Here is a 23193-nt window from a genome sequence, read left to right on the forward strand (position 1 = left end):
CAAACAAACGAAACCCTGTAAAAATGTTTGGTGCAAATATGTATTTCCTCCTGTGTATTTACTTATGCAATCCCCATGACATTGTTTTGGTGGATTATGGGGACAGTTATATGAATGCTGGGCCAAAGAACTTGAATATCCTGTCCATTTTTACTCTGTCAGTTTCTGTACTACACAACATCAAAAATGCAGCAGTGTAGAAGAGTTACAGCAGTGTAGCCTGATAGAAGTAAGCCAAAAAGTATGGAAGCACACACTGGAAATGTATTTGTTTCAATTGATTCAGGAGAATTAAAATACATTTTGGCCTATACTTTTGAGGTTATGCTCCTCTCAAAATGGTTCCTCAAAGCAAAAAAGTGATTTGTCTGTGATTTGCAAACGATATGGGAGGTCTCAGCTTCAGGTGACATACCAAAATCCTTGATAATGATGCATGCTCACACAGATCTGACACTTCTTTTTGTTCCAAAGGTTGTATATTCAGCATGTCACGCAAAACTGATTCTGATGAAGTTGCGTTTTTTCAAGTGTTTTTAACTCCTTATGTATTAAATAAACAGCAGCTACTGCTTTCCTTTCTAGAATAATTTTCTGTCTCGATACAGATTCAAAGTGCTCAGGATATTTAGGATGCCATTAAATCCGGGGTGTTCAGGGATGACAAATTGGGCAGCAGATGATGATCCACATGTTATCATGAATGGATTAAAGGATCTAAAGATAGCCTGCAGTTCTGTGGTGAACTCTGCATGGGTGATGTGCTGTGGGAGCAGAATGAAAAGGGAAACTCCATGATTGTCCTAATGAAACTGGTGTTCCAGCCTTAGGCAGATTCATCCACAATTCAGCGAGTGCTTGTAAGTAATATTCACCTGAAAGTTAAAACAAAAAACCCCAGCAGAAGTATCATGGATGCATGGTTTCTGACAAGTCACAGCCTTTTGAGAGCTAGCCAGACCTTTGAATATGGTTAGCTTGATTTCTGAGAGAACATTTGCCCAAATGAATGAAATGGGTAGCAAGCACAATGTCTGAAATTTGACACTCAAGTTTTTCTCTTTCTTGTTTCTTAATCAAATACATAGAAACTCAAAAAAGAGCAACTAACAACTTTAGAGAAATAGAGAAAAATAAACTAAAATGCTTTTACTTTTTAACAAGTAAAACTATATATACACACACACATATATATACATATATATGTATATACATATATATGTATACATATATACACACATTTATATATGTATATACCATAACCTCAATATTGAAATAACAGTACTGGAAATAAATTACCTCAAATAACCTCAGGTGAGGAAAAAAAAAAAAAAAAGTAGAAATGTTCTGGAATGGTAGTAGTGTAGTAGAATGGTTCATGTTCCTAGAAAACATGAACCACAACAGACAGTTTTAAAGTATCTTTGTACACACAGAAAAATGACACTTATATAAAGTAACACCAACACCACCTGTTGTACTACAAAACCAGTCTTATTCTCTTATTCTTTCCCAAAGAGTGTTCTTTTTTATTGTTTGGTGAGTAGAAAAAAACCCTGTCTATGCAAAACAGTAAAAAGGAAAAAAACTCTTGGCTAAGAGAGAAGAGACAGTTCCCACCTGAGGCCTTACTCTGCCATCACTGTGCAGCTCACACAACAAAACAGTTTGGATATTCATTATTTAGGTATGGTGATGTTGCTACAGCAACATCATGTGCTACATACAACTCTAGTCACTATTTTTGGTGGCAGCTGAATTAGTTTTAACATTTTAATAGATTTTAAAAATTTTGTTAGGTTTTTTAAATTATTATTATTATTTAGAATCAGGTACAAACCCCACCAGCTGGTCTTGTTGCTCACAATTGATAACAAAGCAGAAATCCTATACAATATTTGGGGGCAAGCCCCAACAGAAGTGCTGTAAGCCTTTACCTGTAACACACACCTGTTGATTTTACACCACAGCACAACTTCAGTGGGTTCTCATGAGGTGGCTAAGGTAGACCTTCCTTTAATACGAAGTTGCTAGAAGTGATAGGGCACAAAAAAGGCTTGAATCTAAGGAACAATAGTTGAAACAACAGAGACTTGTCAGGAATGTCTGTAGACACATTTGGTTGTGGCTGATTATTTACTAGCGAACAACAATTTTACTGCCTTGCTAATTTGTAAAATGTAACATAGAATGTGACTCTTTGTATCTCATTAAGTTTTAACTCCTATTATCAAACTCCTAAATCTGAGCCTCCTTCTACTAAGAACAATGCAAATTCAATTTGCATCAATTTCAAAATGAGTAATTTTAAACTGGTATTTTTCTTTTCTTTGGCTTCTTTCAGTGTTCAGGCCATTATTATATTTCACTGATCTATAAACCTTCATAAAGTTCTCTGAAGGCCTACATACCATCTGGTATGCTCCTCTACCACTGGCATAGCCACAAAACTGTGTCTTAAGTAAAAACAAGTCAAATGTAACAGCTCTAATGTTGCATGTAAAGCAAATCTGTATATAAATATATTCTTTTCAAATTTCTGCTGCCATTCTTAAGAAAAAAAAAAAAAAATCTCACAATCAGCCTTCAAAACAATAGCAGACAGCAATCTGTCAGTTCTCCAGTAAGCACGAGCTGTCTAACCAGTGTCATTAGCACCTCAAAAAAGACGTTTTCCCTGCCTTGCTTGCCAGGAATTCACAATAGCTTGTCAACAATATTAATACCTACCAATTACCCAGTCTTTCCAAGTTCAAAGCACTGTAAAAACTGAAGTAATTTGCTGCAGCATTTTCTAGGTTCATGCTAATTCCTGTAAATGAAATGCTTTTAAAATATGGCATGTTCTGGAGTGTTCAATTTAATTCCCTTCATTTTCACTGTTTTCTTATCTTGAACTTGCTTTTTCTCCCAAGTTATGGAATTTATGTTTTTTTTTCTTATTACTTTTTTTCCCCAAGACTAATGTTCCTGACTGCCTTGTTGAGTAACAAACACAGACTGACCTAAGTGTGCTCCCCTTTACACTTAATTTCCCCAGTTTCATCTTTATTTTCTCAATTTTTCCAACATTACTCGTTCAGCTTTGCAGCCTCACAGCCCATTTGTCTCTGCACACTTTACAGCATTGTTTGTGTCCTCTAAGTCAGTCAAACAACTGACTTGACATCTATCACATGCACAGTTTGTCATCCTTTCCTCATGGAAAAAGGGGTCAAAGTCTTGTCAGAGTCCTTAACCTTTAGATGTTTTGCAATAAGTCAGTGTGAGGCAAGCACATCAGAGGTGCTAACAGCAGTACTAACTCTTTGCAGAGAAGCTCATGAGCTTTGCCATGGTTATCAAGTCCCAAGAAAGAGCCAAATTCTCTAAGCTCAGGTAAAAGTGTCCTCATGGACCATACCTTTTTCCTCCTCTAACCCACACCCAGCTTTACTTCTGATGTACTTACAAGCTTCTTTATTCCCATTTTTGGGGTAACTTGCCTTTTAATAAGTGGGTGGAATTTCAAGTTGGTAGGAGTCTGAGCTTGTGCTGACAGGCAAAACTCTCTTCCATTTTCACACTGACCTGCTCTGTGCATGAAAGCCCTTGATCTCTTGCCTTTTTATATGTCAACAGTGAGTCTAACCCAGGCACTCCTCCTCCATCACAATTTAGCCCTCCTCAGAGAATAACCTCAGGGGATAACCTCAGATGATCTCTGAACTGCAGTGTTCAGACAGCAGCCAGTCTGCAAATCCACCTGTGTATTGGCATCCACCTCTGGTGGTGAAATCACTCTTCTGTTCCATTTACACTGTGACTTATTTGTATTTGGGATTAGCAGAAGACAGTTTCCAACAAATTGAAACTCATCTATTATCCAAATTGTAGATTAATATTTGATGTGAAGGCAACACATTGCCACTGAAGCTTGATTTCCTCGGAATCCTTTTGCTTCTCAGGTGTTTCTCTACTGCAATTTAAAAGTCAAATAACTTTAAGGGTGAAGGAACATCCTGTGAGCCCAGAACTACAGAGCTGGCACAATGGATGGGTAAGTGGCTTCTTTTTCTGGTTTTCTGTTAGGTAGCCTAATCTCTCCAGAATGTCTTTATTAGCTGCTGCACCTGGCTCGCCAGTATAATGCTTATTCATTTCTGCCAGGCCTTAAAGCATTTTATTTCATGGCTGGCTGGTACGTTAAGGGGGTAAAGGTAGTTTCAGTACCTCTTTGCCACTTCAATATTTAAGGCCACCATTTCAGCCCTGGCAAGGTCCTCTGTGCAATACCAGGTAACCTCAGGTGCCTTTGCACACGCGGCTGCACGTGCTCTGTGACCACACATCCACTGAAACCCAGCATGGCAGCAGACCCTGATCCAAGACAGCAAAAGGAGGTGTTTTCCCACCTATTCTGCCAAAGGAACTCAATGCTGGAAACGTGTCAAGGAACCTAAGCTGAAAACTGTCCTAAATCCACACCTGAAGCATTGGGTACCATGTAGGTACAGGGTTTGTGGTAATTGGGAGTGGGGCTGTGGCCAGCCTCATCCCCAATGGGCTACAGCTGTGAAAAGCAGGTGAGCAGCATTGGCAGCAATGAGCCATGGAGTGCCCAGGTGCACTGACCATCACCAAAGGGAACAGAGGGCACACAGGTGCCATGCATGGACATGAGGGTATAAAAGGTTGGGCTGAAGCACAAGGAGGAGCAGACACTTGAAGCTTTCTGCCACGGTATAGTGTTACTCTGTACGGGCTGAAGCCTTCTGAAGTGGTATGGAGATACTCTGTGTATCAGGGCTGTCTCAACTGTGACCTGTGTTGTGACAGTACTATCCAGAGGGACCTGGAGGAGCTGGAGAAGTGGGTCTATGGGAACCTCATGAACTTTGACAAGGCCAAGTGAAAGGTGCTACACTTGGGTCAGGGCAACCCCCAGTATCAATACAGGCTTAGGGGATGGACAGATTGAGAGCAGCCCTGCCCAGAAGGACTTGGGGATGCTGCTGGATGAGAGGCTGGACACGAGCTGGCAATGGGCACTCATAGCCCAGAAAGCCAAGCGTGTCCTTGGCTGCCTCCAAAGCAGCATGGGCAGCAGAGAGGATTCTGTCCCTCTGCTCTGGTGAGACCCCACCTGCAGGGCTGCATCAGCTCCGGGGTCCCAGCACAGGACAAGGACCTGGTGGCTTGAGTCCAGAGGAGGGCCACCAAGACAATCAGAGGGATGGAGCACCTCTCCTATGAGGGAAGGCTGAGAGAGTTGGGATTGTTTGGTGTCGAAGAGAAGGCTTAGGGGAGACCAAATTGTGGCCTTCCTGTACCTGAAGGGAGCCTACAAGAAAGATGAAGAGAGACCTTTTACAAGAGCGTGTAAGTGGACAGGACAAGGGTGGATGGCTCCAAACTTAAAGGGACTCTAGGTTTAAAATAGACATTTGGAAGAAATTCTTTAGAGTGATCCTGGTGAGGCACTGAAGCAGCTTGCCCAGAGGAGTTGTAAATGTGCCATCCCTGGAAGTGTTCAAGGCCAGGTTGGATGAGGTTTTTTTGCCCAGTCTAGAGGAAGGTGTCCCTGCCCATGGCAGGGGCTTGAAACTAGGAGTCTTTAAGGACCCTTCCAACCCAAACTATTCTTCGATTGTATGACCCCTTATCTTAGGGTTCCAGATCGCCTATAATGGTCTTTTCGCGGTTCTCCACCCAAACTTTTCAACTTGGAACTGGGGGGCGGGATGTGAACACGCGATGATCTGGAATCACAAACGTCACTCGTGCGGTGTCTGGAGTTGGAAGCCGCAAACCCGCTCGGTCCCGGCGGCAGCGGCGAGAGACCCGAAGCACACGGAGCCGCTCCCACCGCCAAGTCCCTCCCGGCCCTCAGGGCAGCGCCTCCCGCCGCTCTCCCGGGGCAAGGCGCACGCGCCCGCGCGCTCCGGCCGGGCCAGGCCATTGGCGGGAGCGGCCGTGACGTCATCGCGGCGCGCCGTCAGCCGCGCGCACCGCCCCTGAGGGGAGCGCGCCCTGCTCGCGCTGCCCGGGCCTCATCCCGCGCTGCTGCCCCGGGGCCGGCCCGGCCCGGCCCCTGCCGCTCGCTCCCGCCGCCGCTCGCTCCCGCCGCCGCTCGCTCCCGCCGCCCCGCTGCGCGACAGGTGCGTGTGTGGGGCGCCGGCCGCCGTGAGATGGGGAGGGAGGCCGGGGGAGCGGGGAAGAGGGAGAGTGGGCGGGTGGATGGATGGGCGGGCAGGAGCCTTCCAGGTGCCTGACAGCGCCCCTGGCCTCGCGTTCCTGTGGGAGCGCCGGCCGGTCCCTTCGCCGGCATTGTCCTGTCTGTATTAGACGGGCCCTGCCGGCTCTCTCCCCTTCCTGGCTTTTCCCACAGAAAGGGTAAGAACATGAGCCTCTACAATTTGGACCGGTTCCGCTTCGAGAGGAAGGGGAAGGGCGCGGAGCAGGTGTCGCCGTCCCCGCCGGCGGCCTGCGCGGAGGCACCTGTCGCTGCTGCCGCGGTCCGTGCCGCTGGAGGGGATGAGGAGGAAGGTACGGATGACAACAAGAGGCCAGACACTCCGGCTTCGGACGTGACAGAGAGAACTGGTGAGTCAGGTGTTTTGCATGCAGTATAAGGGCAGTGTAAGTATTTAATTTCTAGAAATAAAGTAATTGTCTTTTGTTTTGGTGTTTGTCATTTGGGTTTTGCCTCCTTTGTTTGTTTTACAAATGTGTTTTTCTGCGCAAACATTTCACAACAATTTCCACTAAAGTATCCTCATTTGTAGGATTTGTATGCTCTAATTGAACATGTGCATTTACAGGCAAGTTGTTAACCTTCTGATATAACTTGGTTTTTTCAATTGATTAAGTAAGTTTCAAATTAAATGTTGAAAGAGTGTTATGTTTTCCCATTTGTAAACTCTGTTTACCGGTACTTATTTTACGCTAACATTTCAGGGCTTTCAAGGAAGAAATGGCTTTTATTTGTCTGATAGATACAACACTTAGCTTTCTGAGTAGAGTTCTTGGCTAATACATCGTGGAGCATCACAGATGGAATTGAAAAGAAAGGGAACAGTTTCTTTTCACTTGGGCCTGGTTTTGTAAAGAGCTGAGAGACCTGGTACTGATTCTCAGAAGCTGACTGTGTTAATGGTTTTGTTGTAGTGTTCTCTTTTGGGACAGAAGCTTGGGGTTTTCATGGAAATGTGAAAAACTTGATTGTGTCGTAGTATGTTAATTTCCTTTGGCTGAGACAGTAGGGATGTGCTGTTCCTGTTTGGATTTGTTGGTTAATACTAATGACTGAAGTTGCTGTTGGCTGTGTAATCACATTCACCTGTGTGTTTTTCCTGTTACTGAGCAAGTAAGATTTGAAAAACAAACAGTATCTCCTGCTGACTATTTGGTACTTCTCAGACGTGCCATTTAACTTGTGGTATAGTTGTCGAGTTACAGGTGTTATTGGAGAGATCAGACAGACTTTGACTGTGCATTTATTCAAAAAAAATGAAACAACATTGTGTCTTGATGTTGTTTAACTACATTTTTTGTACATGACTTTCTCTTGGTGAAGGGTAGTTTTTCACAATGCCTTATCTACATGATAACAGAGAACCATTCATGCACAAGGAGTTCTCTTTTAAAACTGAATTAAAGGAGGTGGATATTTACTCTTCCCTAAATTTTGGTTTAGTGTAGGTAGACTGTTTTCAGTTGATTGGAGTGCTCTTGTGTTTACTTCAGTAATTATTAAGCAGTGTTCTGCATTAAAATATATAAAACATAGAAGTTGTCAGTCTGGAACTGAGTAACCTGTCCACTTGCAAAGAATGCTTTGGTGACAGGGAGAACTCTACAGAAGAAGCAAGCAGCTGTTAATTCTGGTTTCTGCTGATGTGTCTTTGTAGTGCTTATATGGCAGAATGGGCACTCTGAAGAAGTGCACTTTGGAATAGGTGTTCTCTTCCTGTTTGTGGTAAATCATTGTCTTGTGCTGTGGAGGAGTTACTGAGTGCAGAGGCCCTTCTTGAACTGTGATTGTAGTTCTGCAGTAATTGATGGAGCTGCTTGTTTTGTGGCTTAGTGTTTTGCGGATTTGCTTTATTTTAATATTATACTTCTTCCTTTAATCTGCCTTTGGGCTTTCTCAGTGTAAGCAACACATAACTGCCAACAAATTTCAGTGCTTGTTTTTTCAAAATGCTGGTTTCCCTTGACTTAAATTCTGCAGAGGTAGGACTGTGGAGAAGGGATGTAATACCCAATTTAGAAGCATTAGATACAAGGTAATAAAAAGGAAGGTGAAGGCCAGCCTAAAAGACATGTAATTCACGACTAAATAGTTGTGAGGAAAACTAATGGGAGATGGTGGTAGCTAACAGTGAAACAGGGTAGAGTGCAAGAGGAGGCAAAACTACAGCAGGTGTCCAACTGAAATAAGCATCCATTATGATGTTGGGTTATCAGGGCAAAGGCTATCACAATAGGATCGAAACACAACACACATTAAAAAATGTGATTCAATATCAAAACAGGTCTCAAGAAACATGAGAATTTCACATCTATACTGAATTAACAGAATGGATCAAGGCAGTTTTCATGTATCTTCGCCTTAGATTAAACTAAATTTCAAACAAATTCCCCTTGCAAGCAGTGTGACACAGATGCTGGTGTAGAACTGGGGCACTAATTAACATTTTAAATTGACATGTAATTATTAGTGCTCTGCATGTATGTAATGCTTCATCTTTCACAAATATTGAGTGTTTAAAGAAGAACGAGTAGTTTAGTGACTTTTTCTCCCACTTATTTGCACATCAACGTTATGTAACCTATTTAAAGAATTAATAACCTTTTAAGAAATGAAATCACATTTTCTGCATCTATAGAATTTAATGAAAAATAGAGCACTTACGTTTTGTCTGCATGATATGAGGCATTTAAATGTAATAGAGAAGACTAAATTTGATAAGCAGCTGCCTGTCCTCCTTGTTTCCTAATTAGTGTCAGGAAGACAGAATTTTTCTTGATTTGAGTCAAATAAAACAGTCACTTTTTTTGTTGTTGTTATTTCTGAATGGTCATGGAAAGGCCCCAAGCTGAGTTTATGGCACTGTGTACTCTCTGCTGCTAACTGCACCAACAGGTCACACTATGGAGTTGTTCTGTAGGAGAAGCAGCTTACACCAGGCTCACCAAAAATAACTTGCCCTAATGCTCAGTGCCTCATGTGAGGACAACAATTACTCAGATTTCTTCTGAAGACAAAGTGATTAACAAAATACTGGTACAAGAAACTGGGGAAAGAAGAGAAGAGTGATCTTTATTTCATTATACAAACAAAAATGCTATTAAATAGCTAACAACTTGGTTGGTTTTTTTTGTTTTTTTTTGTTTTTTTTTTTTGCTAGCAACTTTGGTATAGTGCAACCACTGTGTGTATCTAAAAAGAATGTAATAATTTTTATCCTTCAGGAGCACAAATAGTTCAGTATAATTTCCAAGAGATTGCTTCAGATTTCTGTTATATCAGGTGCCCTGAAATGTGCCTCTAACAAAGTATAAGATTGTCTAAATGTCATTCATCTTCAAAATATATAGTCAGATGTTGTCTGTTGTGTCATGAACCACTATTTTCTTTAGTTTTGTTTTCCTAGAACAAACTAATATTGGTAGATGGTTCTGTACCCCATTTATGTCTGTAGGTCATGCTTCTTGTTCCTTTGTGTTGAACATGCATCCCTTCTGCTTTAATAAGCAATTTGTGGTGTGATGGCCACAAGAATTGGTCATCTTTGTACACTTGTTTGTATTCAAAATTACACAGACCTGCAGTGACTTTGCAGCCAGGTTGTAGGGAATAATTCTGAACTACATTTACCGGGACAGACTGGAGACAGTTACCAAATTATATATGGTAGATATCTCTAAAAAGAGTTGGAAAAATACACTGGAGTGGCTTACTGCAGTTTTTCATGCAAATTAGTATTATTTACTGAATAGTAATATTTACTGAATCTCTTAATCTGTTAAGGAAACAGTGAAGAATCTTAATTTTCATTTAGATGTTTTTAATTATGTGATTAGCTCAGCGTACTAAGATAATGAGATTATTCTACACAGTTGTAGAAATGGAGCAGAACTGTACCAGAACTGCACAAATTGGAATAATTAACAACATGAATTTCAAAATGAGGCCTTTATTCTGGTCTCAAAGAGCATGCTTACTAAGCTTCCAAAAAGAATTGAAATAAAAGCTGTAAAAGAAATTAAACTACAATGCATAACGCCATTATTGATGGCTGATTTTGTAGATATCCTCTCTGTACTGTTTGAATATGTATCCTAAATGACTACACTTTCAGGTTATAATGCTCAGAGGTCACTGGCACTGGAACTGCTCTTTTTTTTGTTCTTGTGTCATTTTCTCTGGGATCTGAGCAAGTCCTGTCTTTTGCTTATGTCTCAGTTTGTAGAGAGTAATTCTACTTAGAGTATTTCTGGGAAAAAAGTGATGACTGCAGTATCAAGTGAAGTTTTCTAAGGGTTCATGGAAGATATGTCGAAGTAATCATCATTTTAAAAGGGCTCCTTTAAGAAGTACCTTAGAATAATACTAACATTTAGGATTACTTTAGCCAACGGAAAATACTTTCCTTTGAAAAGGGAATACTTACTACCTTGTAGACTTGAGCAGCATGTGCTTGATACTGCTTTCCAAAACTTGATGGAAGTTACTTTCTATTTGACAAGGCTTGTTGGACAATGTTAGTAAATGTGGTAAGCCTCTTAAGTATTGCCTCAGTTTTTGCTTTGGTTTTACCTTTGTTTTCACTTGGGAGAGAAGCTGGCTTTCTCAGAGTGTGGCATATGATTTCTGTAGGAAGTCGTGTTTAGAATTACAGGGCAGTGTATTTGCTTTTAATGATAGCAAAAACTGGTGGTTGTTGTTGGGTTTTGGTTTTGATGTTAATGTGTGCATAGAGGGATACTTATGAGTGTTCCTATTTCTGGCCTCAGAGTCAAAAGCTGGTCTTATGATTGCAGGCATTCCTTAATAGTTCTTTTGAATTGCCTGTAATCAGAAAATTCTGCCTCCAACAATTGCATATTGTGGCAATAACTTCAGTCTATTACTACTCTACAAGGTTACAGTTTGCTCTAAATATGAGGAACTCCTTATTACATGTGTGATTTCTGCTTCCCCCCACTTAGTGCGGGACTCTGTTCAGTGGAATAGGTGGAAGAAGGGCAGAAGACTGGGCTTTTTTTTTGAGAGGGAGAATGCTTTTTTTTTTTCCCTAGGCAACTCAGCATTTTATAAGTATGGGAGTTAGGAGATGTCATGATCACTGGACAGTAATTGCTAAATAGAATGAGAAATCACGAAGTGAAACAGCAAATACTCTTTATTTAAGTTCTTGTCTAAGGTTTATACTGTAAGGAATAAAATTACTTGTAAGACTATCATATTTTTGTAAGATTTCCTTGTGTTTTTCCTTTAAATTCAGTAAGGGTGCCTCTTAGCAAAGCTGTAATGAGCACCTGTCCTTTCCATGTCACACTGCTTGCAAGGGGAATTTATTTCAAATTTAATTTAAAGTGAAGATGTATGAAAACTGCCTTGATCCGTTCTGTTAATTCAGTATAGATGTGAGCTTCTCATGTTTCTTGAGATCTGTTTTGATATTGAATCACATTTTTAATGCCTTTTGTGTTTCTATCCTATTGTGATAGCCTTTGCCCTGATAACCCAACTTCATTATGTTCCCAAAGGTCTCTTTTGCTCCTCTCCTGTATTCATCTCAAAACTTAATCAGTTTTCAGGTGAAGCAACTGCATCAAAGACAACACATCTCCTTCCTAAAGCGGACAGATAGAAGAAGGTACTGCTCAGGAGGCTTCCACTGCCAACATGTTGATCTTGGATGCAGGGAGGTCTGTCTTGGAACATGTACTACTGCTTCAGAACTAATAATTCTTAGGCATTCCTAAATTTGCATGTGTATGGGCTTTTCAAAATAAGATTCATTTGCAAAGTGAGACCTTTGCCTCTTCTAAAAATCATTACCATAATCCTGTATTGTGTTTTGAAAGTGATAGAAATTACTTAGATTTTGATAACTCAACTAAAACTAGGTTTTTATCACAGATGAAGGAATTGGACACCATGTAGCTCCTTTCTGCATTTGACTATCAGATTAATTCACTCTAGCTTCATCTGTGTCTGCTGGCAAATCAGCTTTGCAAATTGATGTTACATTTTAGTAATTTGACTCAGCAAGTTTCTGCATTACTGAATGGAGACAGAAGAAACTACCTTTACTTTCAGCCAAATTTGTGGTTCTAGAGTTAGCAGCACCACTGCTCACAAGCCCATGAGTTTTAAAAAAGGATGGGTGTGTTAGAGGGGAGAGGATGCCTGTGATCCTTTCTTTGTGTTAGGAAAACTTAAGATCTTTTTATTTGAGGACTTCTAGTGACGGTAGTATCACTAAAATACAGCTTTCCCAGAAGTTGGTGGCTGATTCTCCTGCCCCTTATCCTGGATTTTTTTTTTGTGTGTGGCTAAGGCCACCTTGTTGAAGGATCCATTCAGTGCAGGTCACTCAGTGTGTGGCTGCAGGTTGAGCTGTGGTTGCGGAGAGCCCCAGGCAGGAGGTGGGGAACTACTGACCCCTGTCAGGGCACTGGGCACTCAGGAGCTGATGACTCCAGACTTTGCTGCACTTAGACTGTGAGGGTGTAAAACCCCATTTTTTTGTGGTTTTTTTTTGTGGTTTTTTGTGGTTTTTTTTTTTTTTTTTTTTTTTTTGTTTTTGTGGTTTTTTTTTTTTTTTTTTTTTTTTTTTTTTTTTGTGGTTTTTTTGGTTGGTTTTTTTTTTTTTTTTTGCATGAGGGTTGCTCCTCAGAGACATCAGCTGGAGCTGTGATTTTGTTACTGCACCATGTTTAAATGGTACCAGGGATCTGGACATCTGAGAGTGCTCTGGGAAACCTGGTGTGACTCTGTGAATGTGGGATCTGTAGCTGCAAAGGTGTCTTGGTCCCAGCTGAGGTGCTGCTGCCAGAGTGGCTCCTGGATGGTTGGACAGGGAAGTTTCTTTAACAACCTGAAGTCTTAAGGCTTCAATGATTGCTCTTTTGAACTGTCATTTAACCCTTGTTGATGTTTCCTCATAAACACTGAGTTACATTCACCGCTATCCCTTTAACCACTATTATGCTCCATTTTAAAGTTTTCTTTTTCTGTAGTGTACTCTGTAACATTTGGTACCGTATTTTTTTTAATTTATTCGGTGCCTTTGCCTTTCAAAGCTTGTGCAGTTTCCTGTGTCAGCAAATATCTTGTACTTTTAGGCTTTATCTTTTTTTTCTTCAGTGCTACCACAGTGAGTTATTTAAAATTTATTTTCCACAAGATTTCTTTTATACAGGAAAGGGTCTCTGCAGCTGTTATGTTCTCTGCTCCGTGCATCAATTTTTCTCTCTTCATAGAGAAAAGAGAGAAATATGCCTATGTTTCTATCCATGTTCTGATCAGCCTGGAAGTAGTTTAGAGGACCTTGGTCATTATTCATTTATCTAAAAATAAGTATTTATTTATTTTCAAATAGTTATTAACCTAAAATACACATTCTCTTAACCTTTGTAGTGTAAAAATTGTTTGATGTAAGAGGGCTGAAGATTGTTTGCTAGGTAAGTTCTCACTTAAATGCAGGTGACAGGAATTTTCTGTGCATGAGAAAGTGAGTTCTGTTTAACTGGCTGTTGTGTCTCTGAAAAAAATCACAGCTACCTGATGCTCTAAGTACAAATAAATATTTGAAGTCGTAAGTAATTTTTTCCTCTTTTTTCTCCCATTGAAATGTCTTGCACAGAGTATTCCACCATCCCAGAAACTCCTGAAGCTCAGAGGACAAGGAAAGAGTCTTACTTCAAGCGCCAGCGAGGGGTGCAGTTCCTCCATGTGTCTGACAGCGAGGATGAGGAGCCAAGAAACATCAGTGCTGCCAAAGAAACCTGGGCTCCGAGGGGAAAGGTGGTCTTAATGTACGCTTTGAGCCAGCTTTCTGTCATATCTCTGCACCCTCAGGGGTGTTCTAAGTTCAAACACTGAATTGAAAATTAGAGCCTAGATTGGGTTCTTGTTTGCTCCTTTGGGATTCAACTGCCCCTAACTAAGCTTTACTGGTTTTCCAGGGAAGAAGTATCCTGCTAAAACATTTTCTCTGAGAGTAGAGTTATGTGATGTTGAAACGTGTGATGTTTGTTCATTTATACATTTGTGCCTTTGCCCTTCTGAAATCCTTTTAGTGCAACTTGAAAACTTAACCACAAATCACTTGCTTTACTAATTTTAAACTGTTGGAGTTGATTTTTTTTTTTTGTATATGCAGCTATATTTGACAGGGAAGCAAATAGAGCTTCAGTGTGTTGTATGAGTCCTGATGTAAACTTAAGTATGAGTTGTATGGTGTGTTTCCTATGCATAGTGAAAGCTATTTCTTTCCTAAGTGATTTGGAAATTTATATTTTTGAATGTGCTGGGAGGGAAGAGTCACTGTGCAGGAGTCATGTGTGCTAAAAAGTCAGTGTTGAGAGAGCAGGTGAGACAAGCTGCAGCTAGACATCTGCAGCCATTTTTAACTGTTTAAAGGAACCCCTGCTAGTTGTATGTCTGTGTGGTAATCGTACCCTCTAGATGTTCTTGTGGCAAAAGAGCAAAGCAAAATGAGATGGCTTTACCTGCTTTTTTGATAGTCTAGTTGAATTAATGGGCAGAAAACTTTTGTGAGAATTGCAGCCTTAACAGGTGTTGCCTCTTGTCAGGTTTTCAGTCCTGTAGAGAGCATGGAGTTATTGGGGGTTTACAGCAGAAGTGAAATAATGCATTTTCCTGCTGCTGTTACCTGAAATTCTGATGCTGTGTTGTTTCTTTTTTTAGTGTTTGCCCCCCAAAGTTTCAACTTAAGGCAGCTACTTGAAAAGGAGAAAAATAGTTACAAGTTACAAAAGTTACAAAACAGTTACAAGTGAGCTCCTGCTTTTGCCTGTGATTTAAGTTGTAGGTTGTGCAAGGAGACAGAGGTGGCCAGCTGGTTGCATGCATCAGACTGGCTTGTGTGCAGTGCTGTGTAAATGTAGTAACTCTGCTTCTAGGATCAGTCCCACCTGGAAGCAGTTCAAGTGGTTTTGTATCATATAGAGCTGATGCTGATAAGCCACACAGGATGCAACTTACAGAGCCACTGCTTGCTGTTCCTATACTGTGTTGCTGTTGCTGGGAGAGACAGATGGACAGCAAGGTGACTCCCTAGTGGGAGAGTGTACATCCTCTTGTTCTCCTCAGTATTCCTGTGTAGCCACCAGGCACCTCAGTGCCTGACACTGTCCCAGCGTGCTGACTCAAGTGCTGATTGATGTGTACAGAACCCACGGAGCTGTGTCACAAGTGGCTGTTCTGGTCGAGCTAACAAACAAATGGAGAGTCTGGCAGGAGTAAGCTGGGATCTCTCCAGGCTTAGGAGCTCTGGCTTGTACTGAATTCTGGCTTTGCATGGAATCGGTCAATACATTGTCTGCATTGTGCATTTTAGTGCATGTGTTACCTAGTTTGGGGGGTTTGTGGGTTTTTTGGGGGTTTTACTTCCTTTTTGCAGAGTATCATAACTTCCCTCGTTCTGAACAAGGCACAGAACGAAAGCAGAAAATTTAGAGTAGAAAACACATCTTTCCTAAAGAAAGTGTGCCACAACTTTTGCTACCAGAGGGTTGCTGTCTGGAAAAACAGAATCTTAACACAAGGTTTTTTTGGTCAGAGTTGCTTAGCAGTTAAATGAGTGTTTCTTTATGCTTGATAAGAATGTGATTATATACAGAGGACAAGATTTATGATGTATGCAACTCTGGCTTTGTTGACAAGTGTTGTCTAGATGTTATTCCCTGATAGGAAAGGATAGAATAATTGCAGTGTCACCATTTTCATTTGGATTTTTGTTTTTATATGTACTTTAAAAAAAAAAAAACCTTATCAAGGCAAAAAGATCAGAAAAATGCCAATAGATTTTAATATGATATTTCATTAAGGTTTTTTTTTAAGTGACAGTAAGATTCATGTTTTGAGGCTTACAACTCAATGCTTTGGTGGACTGAAGAATAATTTGGATTCTCTCGTTATTTACTTACTCTTAAGAGGCACAAGCAGAGAGTCCTGGTAGCTGTGTGTGCCTTTTGAAAAGGGAGAAAAGGATTCTTTGATGAACAGTTCTGTGTGTGTATCTTTTATGTAAGTGACATGTAGCAATTTTTTTCCAGACTTCTAATGCAATCTGCCTGTTGCAACTCTAAAGAAAGATATAGTGAGGAGAAACAGGTTTATTTTTTGGTCTTTTACCTATATTTATGTAGAGAGGCCTGCAGGCACGCCTTTCTGATGGTGAAATCCCTATTAAATAGCAAACTCCATATGGTTCAATTAATTTTGCCTTCCCAAAAGGAGATTTGTATGTGTGTATGGGAGGAAGGAGGATGGGAGACCTGTGCTTGGGTTCAGTCTTATCTGTGCAACTCAATACTCTGAAAGATACATAGGGGTTGCTTTCCCTGCAAATTAGCTCTAATAATCAGTCTTTCAGTAAATTCAGAACACTCTTTTTTCAGAAAGGCTCTTCCCATATTTATACATTTAAGATGCTGCACAAGGGACTTTGAATTTTCTTTCTAGCTGAGAGCTAGGACAGAGAGTTGATACTGCACCTGGAAAGTGTTTACAAAGAACCTAATCCATGTCTGCCTATCTGTTGGGCAAATAAACACTAGCATGGCTGTTGAAAATAAACTTGGTGTAATCTGATGTAATTCAGGTAGCTGAAACTGTTCAAGTAGCTAAACTGTATTAAGGTGGTTGTTATTAAATTATCAATAACCTTTTATAGCACAATATGAGGGTAAGTAATGGTATCTCCCTGGTCCATTCTTCCTTTATTCTTTCCTTTGCCTAGTTGAAATTCTTTAGTGCAAAGAGGACACTGTACTTGATACATGCCTGACTTTGTCCTGAGTAGAAGTATCCCTTTGCATACAAGTTGATTCAGTGTTACTGAATGCATCTCAATGCAGTTTGAGCAATCCTGGTGGATTAGTTTACAGTAATGTTCTGGTAGAGTAAAGCATTCATAAATAAAAATGTAATTATTTTTTTGTTCCCCTGTACATTGTAGCTCTGAACTGTCTGATGATGATGACCAGCCTGAGGAGGAAATGCCCCAGCTGACACTTGTAAATGGTGGGAAGCAGCAGCCAGCTGTGAAGGAGCATGTAGAGAAGGATACCAGAGACTCAAAGCTGCAAACAATGAAGGAACGTTTTCCCCAAAGAAGTGACCAAGAATTATTAAAAGTAATAATGCTGAGTTCTTTGATTTATTTTGATGATTATTTATAGGATTTTATAGGCAGTTTTTCTAAGCTTCTGACTTCATTACAGGGTACAGTCTTATGGTGAGTAATGCTGTCTGAATGCTAGGTACCCCCTAAAGCTGCTCTGTCACTCTGCTTCTCAGCTGGACAGGGACGAGAATAGAATGAAAGGCTCATGCATCACGATAAAGACATGGAGAGATTACTCACCAGTTACTGTCATGAGCAAAACAGACTCAACTTGTGGAAAAGATTTTATTTATTACCAGTCACATCAGAGTAGGGTAATGAGAAATAAACCCAAATCTTAAAACACCTTCCCCCCACCCCTTCCTTTTTTGTGGCTTAACTGTATTTGTGATTTTTATCTACCTCCTTCCCCCTACACCAGCGGTGCCTAGGAATGAGATATGGGAACTGCAGTCAGTTAATCAGCCCTCCTCAGCAAGAGGACTCTTCACACCCTTCCCTTGCTCCAGATTTGGATCTCTTTCCATGGTGTGCAGTCCTTCAGGAACAAGCTGCTCCATTGTGGGTCCCTTCCACAGAGTCACCAGTCCTGCCTTATTTATTCCAGCATGGGCCCTTCTCTCCATGGATCCCACCAGGAGCCTGCTTTCTGGGGGGGCTTTCCACATGGTCACAGCCTCCTTCGGACATGAACCTGTTCAGCCGTGCTGTTCTCCACGGCCTGCAGGTGGATCTCTGTTCCACCTTGGCCTCCATGGGCTGCAGGGGCACAGCTGCATCTCCCCCTCCATGGGCTGCAGGGGAATCTCTGCTGCAGCGGCTGGAGTACCTCCAGCCCCTGCTTCACTTACCTTGGTGTCTGCAGGGCCATTTCTCTCATGAATTCTTCCTCTCTCCTGCTGCAGGAGTGTTGATCCTCCCCATTTCATTACCCCCTTTCCTTCTTAACTGTTACCTACTGGTACTGCCACTGTCAGTGATGGCTTGGCCTTGGCCAGCAGCAGGACTGTCTTGCAGCTGACTGGCACTGTCTCTTTTGGATGTGAGGGAAGCTTCTGGTGGCTTCTAATGGAAGCCACCTGTGTAGCCCCTGCTACTGTCAAACCTGGCCATGCAAACACAGTGCAGCTCTTAATTGTTGTTTAGTTAGTAGCAAAAGGGTAAAAGTAACATTTTGGGGGAAGTATGGCTATGTAACATTTCTACATACATGGGAACTTGGATATCTATAAAAATGAATATATAGGAAAAAAATGAATATATAGACACACACTTGAAATAAATGCCTTTAGGTAAGGTCAGTAACAGTGAACTCCAGTGTATGGAAAATTTTTCAAGTATTTCTTTGTTGTAACATTTAAGCTTAATTATGGTTGTCTCAGTTGATAACTATTGGTAACTGCTGTTTTTGGAATGAGCTAACTCATGAAATGCAGAAGGAGTGGAATCACTGCCATCTTCAAGTAGATGAAACACTGTGCAAGCTTGCATTTATGACATTTAAAATACCTTTAGTGTCTTACAAGGCTTTCACTAGCTTTTATTTCTGAAGCTAAATGTGTTTAAATTAGTCTGTAAAGTTTCCTGGTTGTTGAAATGGCATTGAAGAAATACACACATTTTACTGGTGCTCCTTGCTGGAGTTTTGCTTTGTTTCCCAGTGGATCAAGCTTTATGCTTAGGCTCCCTTTATTTTGGGAAGAACAGAAGGGTTGCAAGTAGGAATTTTTTAATTTTTCTCCTGAAGATTGTAACTAAAATTTGTTTTGTATGTCCAGAATGTATCTTTTTCAGTTTTTGGCTGCCTAGAATTTATTTGATTCAAAGAATGATAAAAGTTCACTCTAGCTTAGTAACTTGCTAGAAATGCTATGTGATGTGTCTAACTGCTGTTTTGTGACTTAGCCACTGAGCAGCATGTGAGGCTAATGATGTTTGTTTTCAGGAGAATGCAAGATGTCTCCTGTATCAGCAGAACTTTGTAGAAAATGGAGGCTGTGCAGATTTTTTTCTGCAGTTACATAGCTGCAACATTTTTAAGGAGGGCAGAGGAGTATCAGGCAAATCTGTTGTTCCTTCATGAAGGATCTGGAGCAGGCTGTCCTTCCAAACTTGACACAACTGATGAAGACTATTAAGGAAAAAAAATCATGAGCCTTTTGAAAAAGAAATTGTGACATTGTGGCAAAGCTTTAAGATGCTGTTTCTAAGTATGGACCGATACTTGGGAATCAGGATTCCTCATAACTTCATTTTTTTTGTGGTTTTTTTTTCATATTTATAACATTTAGGCCATTTGCTTTTGTTGCTGTTTACCTCCCTTACAGAAAGCCTTCTAAAAGTCTCAACATGCAGTTTGTAAAACAGATCTATATTGAGGTTACATGTGGATGGAGGAACAATCTAGGACTGCAAGGATGTATTGATAAACCTTGAGGGCCATTATACATTTCATCCATGTGCTTACAGGAAATGGACCTGTGCATCACAACAGTATTCTCAGACACTTTGAGTTAATAAATTAGAGGGTTTTATTATCTCATTTTGTGGTAGTAATATTGAATAGCCTTTGAAAAAAAGCTTCTAAGTAAATCTGCAGAGTATGTTTGTGAAGTAGGGAAGAAAGTGATAATAAATGACGTTGTAGTCAAAATGTTAATTTGACACCTTTTCGTTTTGCTCTTGGATTTTATAATACATATATATTGGTGGGGGTGGGTGTTTTTCAGTCACAGCTGATCCAGCATTGTCTTCCTCTGTTCAACTGGATTAAATTTCTCCACTTAGAAGTTGCCTTTTTTTTGTTTTGCAGCTGATAGAATCAGCATGCACAATGGATGAAGCAGTAGCTGCTGGTTTGAAGCTCAGTGACAAAGGTATGTTTAACAAAAAAACCCCACAAGACAAAAACAAAAGCTAAACTTTAGAAACTGTAGCTAATACAGTGAAATTGGTTGGGAAGTGTTTAAAAAGTGGTAAAGCTTCAGCTAAAAGTTACAGTATTATTTGTTTATTGTAATAACACAAAACTGAATTTACAGGCTTTGCAGGGAGAAAGATGAAAAGAGAATGTGGACCAAAATCTGTAAATAAAACCAGAAAGGAGAATTTGTTCTGTGAAGCTCAGGATTGCTTTCCTAGTGGTTTCTTAAGTGATTCTGTTCTTGCTGGTTCCTTCTTTGTCCAGAACTTGAGGCAAATAGTAAGGGGTTAGCAGAAGTAATTCTAAATGTTCTAGGTGAGCAGTCTGGTAGTATGGAAAAAATATACGGGGTTTGTAGTTACTAGTAAGTAGATACTGTTTTTATCAAGGTCCATTGCAGTTTTTTCTTCTGGTTGTTTTCAAGACCTGCTTGTAATTCCTGAATAAGAAATGTTAGTCTTAAACATTAGACAGATCTCCCTGGTTCTCTAGCAAAACATCACCCAAACCATGCTTTTGAACCCTCAGAGCTTATTTAGGGGTGTCTGTTCTGCACCTCAGTTTATGCAGTCTCATACTCTTACCAAAACAAAGAAACAAAGCTAAACAAAAAGCCCAGCACATTTTGTGGGAGTGTGTTGTGTTAGATGTGTTAAAGGGTCATGATTCTTGGGCTTTGGGTTTGTTTCTTCACATCACCCAAGTCCAGGGTTAAGTCTTGTCTTATATTTATGATTTGTTGGGAGTTGGTCAGGGAAGAGTGGAATTCTGATTTTTTTAGAAAGCAGATTAGCTATCTGTTTACAGTTCAGCTGTCCAAGGTTTTCCTGAGGGATATTTATGGAAATGATGGAAAAAGCTATTTCTGATCACTCTTGATGATTTAGTTGTTTTGAGTAGTTAATGCATCTTTTTCATGCAGGAACCTATGGATTTGGAGCAGTATGTCTAGGAGGAAGTGTAGGCTGAGGGAGAACTGTTTTACTCCTGTTTGTAAAGTACAAAATTTTTTGCTTATTTAATTTCTCCCTTGTACTCTACTGTATTTTCATTTTCTTATTTTCATATACAAGTGCAAAGATTTTTGACAACTTCCAAGAAATTTTAGGAACATTCAGGCTAATTTGAGTGAAGGGATGCTTTTGTGTTTTGTGTTGTTTGATGGGGTTTTTTTAACCAACCAAATATAAACTATAAACCGTTTTGAGTTTATCACTGTGTGCATGGTCAGATTCTATAGATGGAAATTCTTGGGTACTGGCAATAGGAAACAAGGCTGGCATGTTTTGAAAAATACACTGAGTGCTGCTGTTCCTGGAAGACTGATTACGTTTTGAGGGTTTTGATAAATATTAATCCAATTTCAGCTACTGTATATCCTTAAACTTTGTTGCAGTTCAGTGTTTGAACTAAATCACTTTGATTTCTGGTATGTAGGCCCTGCCTTTTGGCCGTTTTTGTGTTGATTTAAGAATGTTGTTTCACATCCTTTTAATATGAGCCACAGAAAAATCTTCTTGGCAGCAAAATTCTCACTAATCACAGCTGTTGTACAAAATATTTAGTTAGGAGTAAGTATGCCTGACAGTTATGGTATAAATCATCTTATTTTGGACACATTTTTTAAATAAGGAGACATTACTGAACATCTGCTTTAACTGTGTCAATTTCAGATATGCTTTACTTGTTGTGAAATGTTGGCTGTGTGAGAGGTCAAGGCAAGATAGAGTTTTGCTAAGCACAGCTTTGTGAAAAAAGTGTGACCGCAATATCCTTGAATTTTTCTGTCCTTTCAAAATGGCAAAAAAATTGTATTTATAGCTTGAATTCAATAGTTGTGTAGTGCTAAAAAAAGAAACAGTGCAGATTTTTTAAAGATATGAAGATTAGATGTGACACATTGAAAATATGTGTCTAAGATGCAAACTTGTCATAATACCTGTTGCTTGTGATTTTTTTTTCTGGTGTTGTTTTATTGAAAACCTCAGAAGTGGTGGGTGTGTTTCTGAGCTGAAGTCTCATGTAAATCTGTCTGGTATTCACTGGTTTTTGAGCAGTCAGAAATTAGCTGTTTTCTTTTATCATGATGAGGGAAATCAGTAATAAAAGGGATTTTTTTTTTTTTTTTTTTGTTAGAGGTAGCAGCAAGTAACAGGGGAGATAATTACAGATGCTCCTTTAAAGTCTGAGACCTTGGAGCTGCTTTTCTCATTGCTCATTAGTTACAAAATTTATGGGGAGAGCAAGGATTCCTCTGGAAGGCCCTGCCTGCACTCTGAGGATGATTCCTATCTAACAGTAAGAGTTTCTTTATCCCTTCAGCTGTATACTCCCTTAGGACAGGAAGAAAAAGTTAAGTGTACTTTGCAAAGGAAATGTCTTCAGAAAGTTGGCATTTTTTGTCATTTGCAAATGTGATGGTTTTCCAAAGACCACAGGTTTATTTTTAAATAATTCTGTGTTTATAGGTTCCTGAGACCATAATTTTCCAGATCCTTTGTTTCAGTTCAATTGCCTCTAAAATTGCTCATGATGGGGCTTCCTTCAAAGGCTATTGAGCGCTCAGTCCTAAAGCAGAACCTAAGCATGACCTAAAAGCAGGAAAATCTTTGAAATACTCTTATATCCAGCCCATGTGTTTTTTTAGGGCAAAGGGGTTTGCAGGGTCACTGTTCACATTCAGAATTATCCATCCTGAATATAATGTTAATTGAGCTTAAGAAATAATAGCACGAGGCCTCCAATGACTTCTAGTGCTTGACCCAGCAGCAGCCTGACAGCTCCTACTTTGGATATCAAGACAACCACACATTTCTCAGACTTAAGCTAGTAGCAGGCATTTTTCTGGCAATAGTGTTTAAAATATTTAAATTATGCCCCATTTTTGGAAGTGTT

General features: G+C 40.1%; 1 protein-coding gene and 1 long non-coding RNA gene across 3 annotated transcripts in view; one reads left to right on the forward strand and one right to left on the reverse strand.

The window, feature by feature from the left end:
* Positions 1-449: 449 nt before the first annotated feature.
* Positions 450-2859, reverse strand: LOC128806426 (uncharacterized). Its single transcript, XR_008436817.1, has 3 exons — positions 2731-2859; positions 1938-2030; positions 450-875 (listed from the first exon to the last, which is right to left on the reverse strand). It is a non-coding gene; the product is annotated as an uncharacterized LOC128806426 (long non-coding RNA).
* Positions 2860-6020: 3161 nt separating this feature from the next.
* Positions 6021-23193, forward strand: part of SMARCAD1 (SWI/SNF-related, matrix-associated actin-dependent regulator of chromatin, subfamily a, containing DEAD/H box 1) — a 40741-nt gene continuing 23568 nt past the window's right edge. Inside the window, exons 1-6 of one of the 2 annotated variants that reach the window (XM_053975601.1) lie at positions 6021-6075; positions 6108-6140; positions 6371-6585; positions 13866-14037; positions 17208-17385; positions 20188-20251. In XM_053975601.1, the coding sequence (XP_053831576.1) occupies positions 6384-6585; positions 13866-14037; positions 17208-17385; positions 20188-20251 (616 nt within the window). In that variant the 5' untranslated portion in view covers positions 6021-6075; positions 6108-6140; positions 6371-6383. Of the gene's footprint in view, positions 6076-6107; positions 6141-6370; positions 6586-13865; positions 14038-17207; positions 17386-20187; positions 20252-23193 lie in introns of those variants that run through there. The other variant, XM_053975602.1, reaches the window with a different exon arrangement.

The sequence above is a fragment of the Vidua macroura genome, chromosome 4, assembly GCF_024509145.1.
Source record: "Vidua macroura isolate BioBank_ID:100142 chromosome 4, ASM2450914v1, whole genome shotgun sequence".
Taxonomy (NCBI): Eukaryota; Metazoa; Chordata; class Aves; order Passeriformes; family Viduidae; genus Vidua; species Vidua macroura.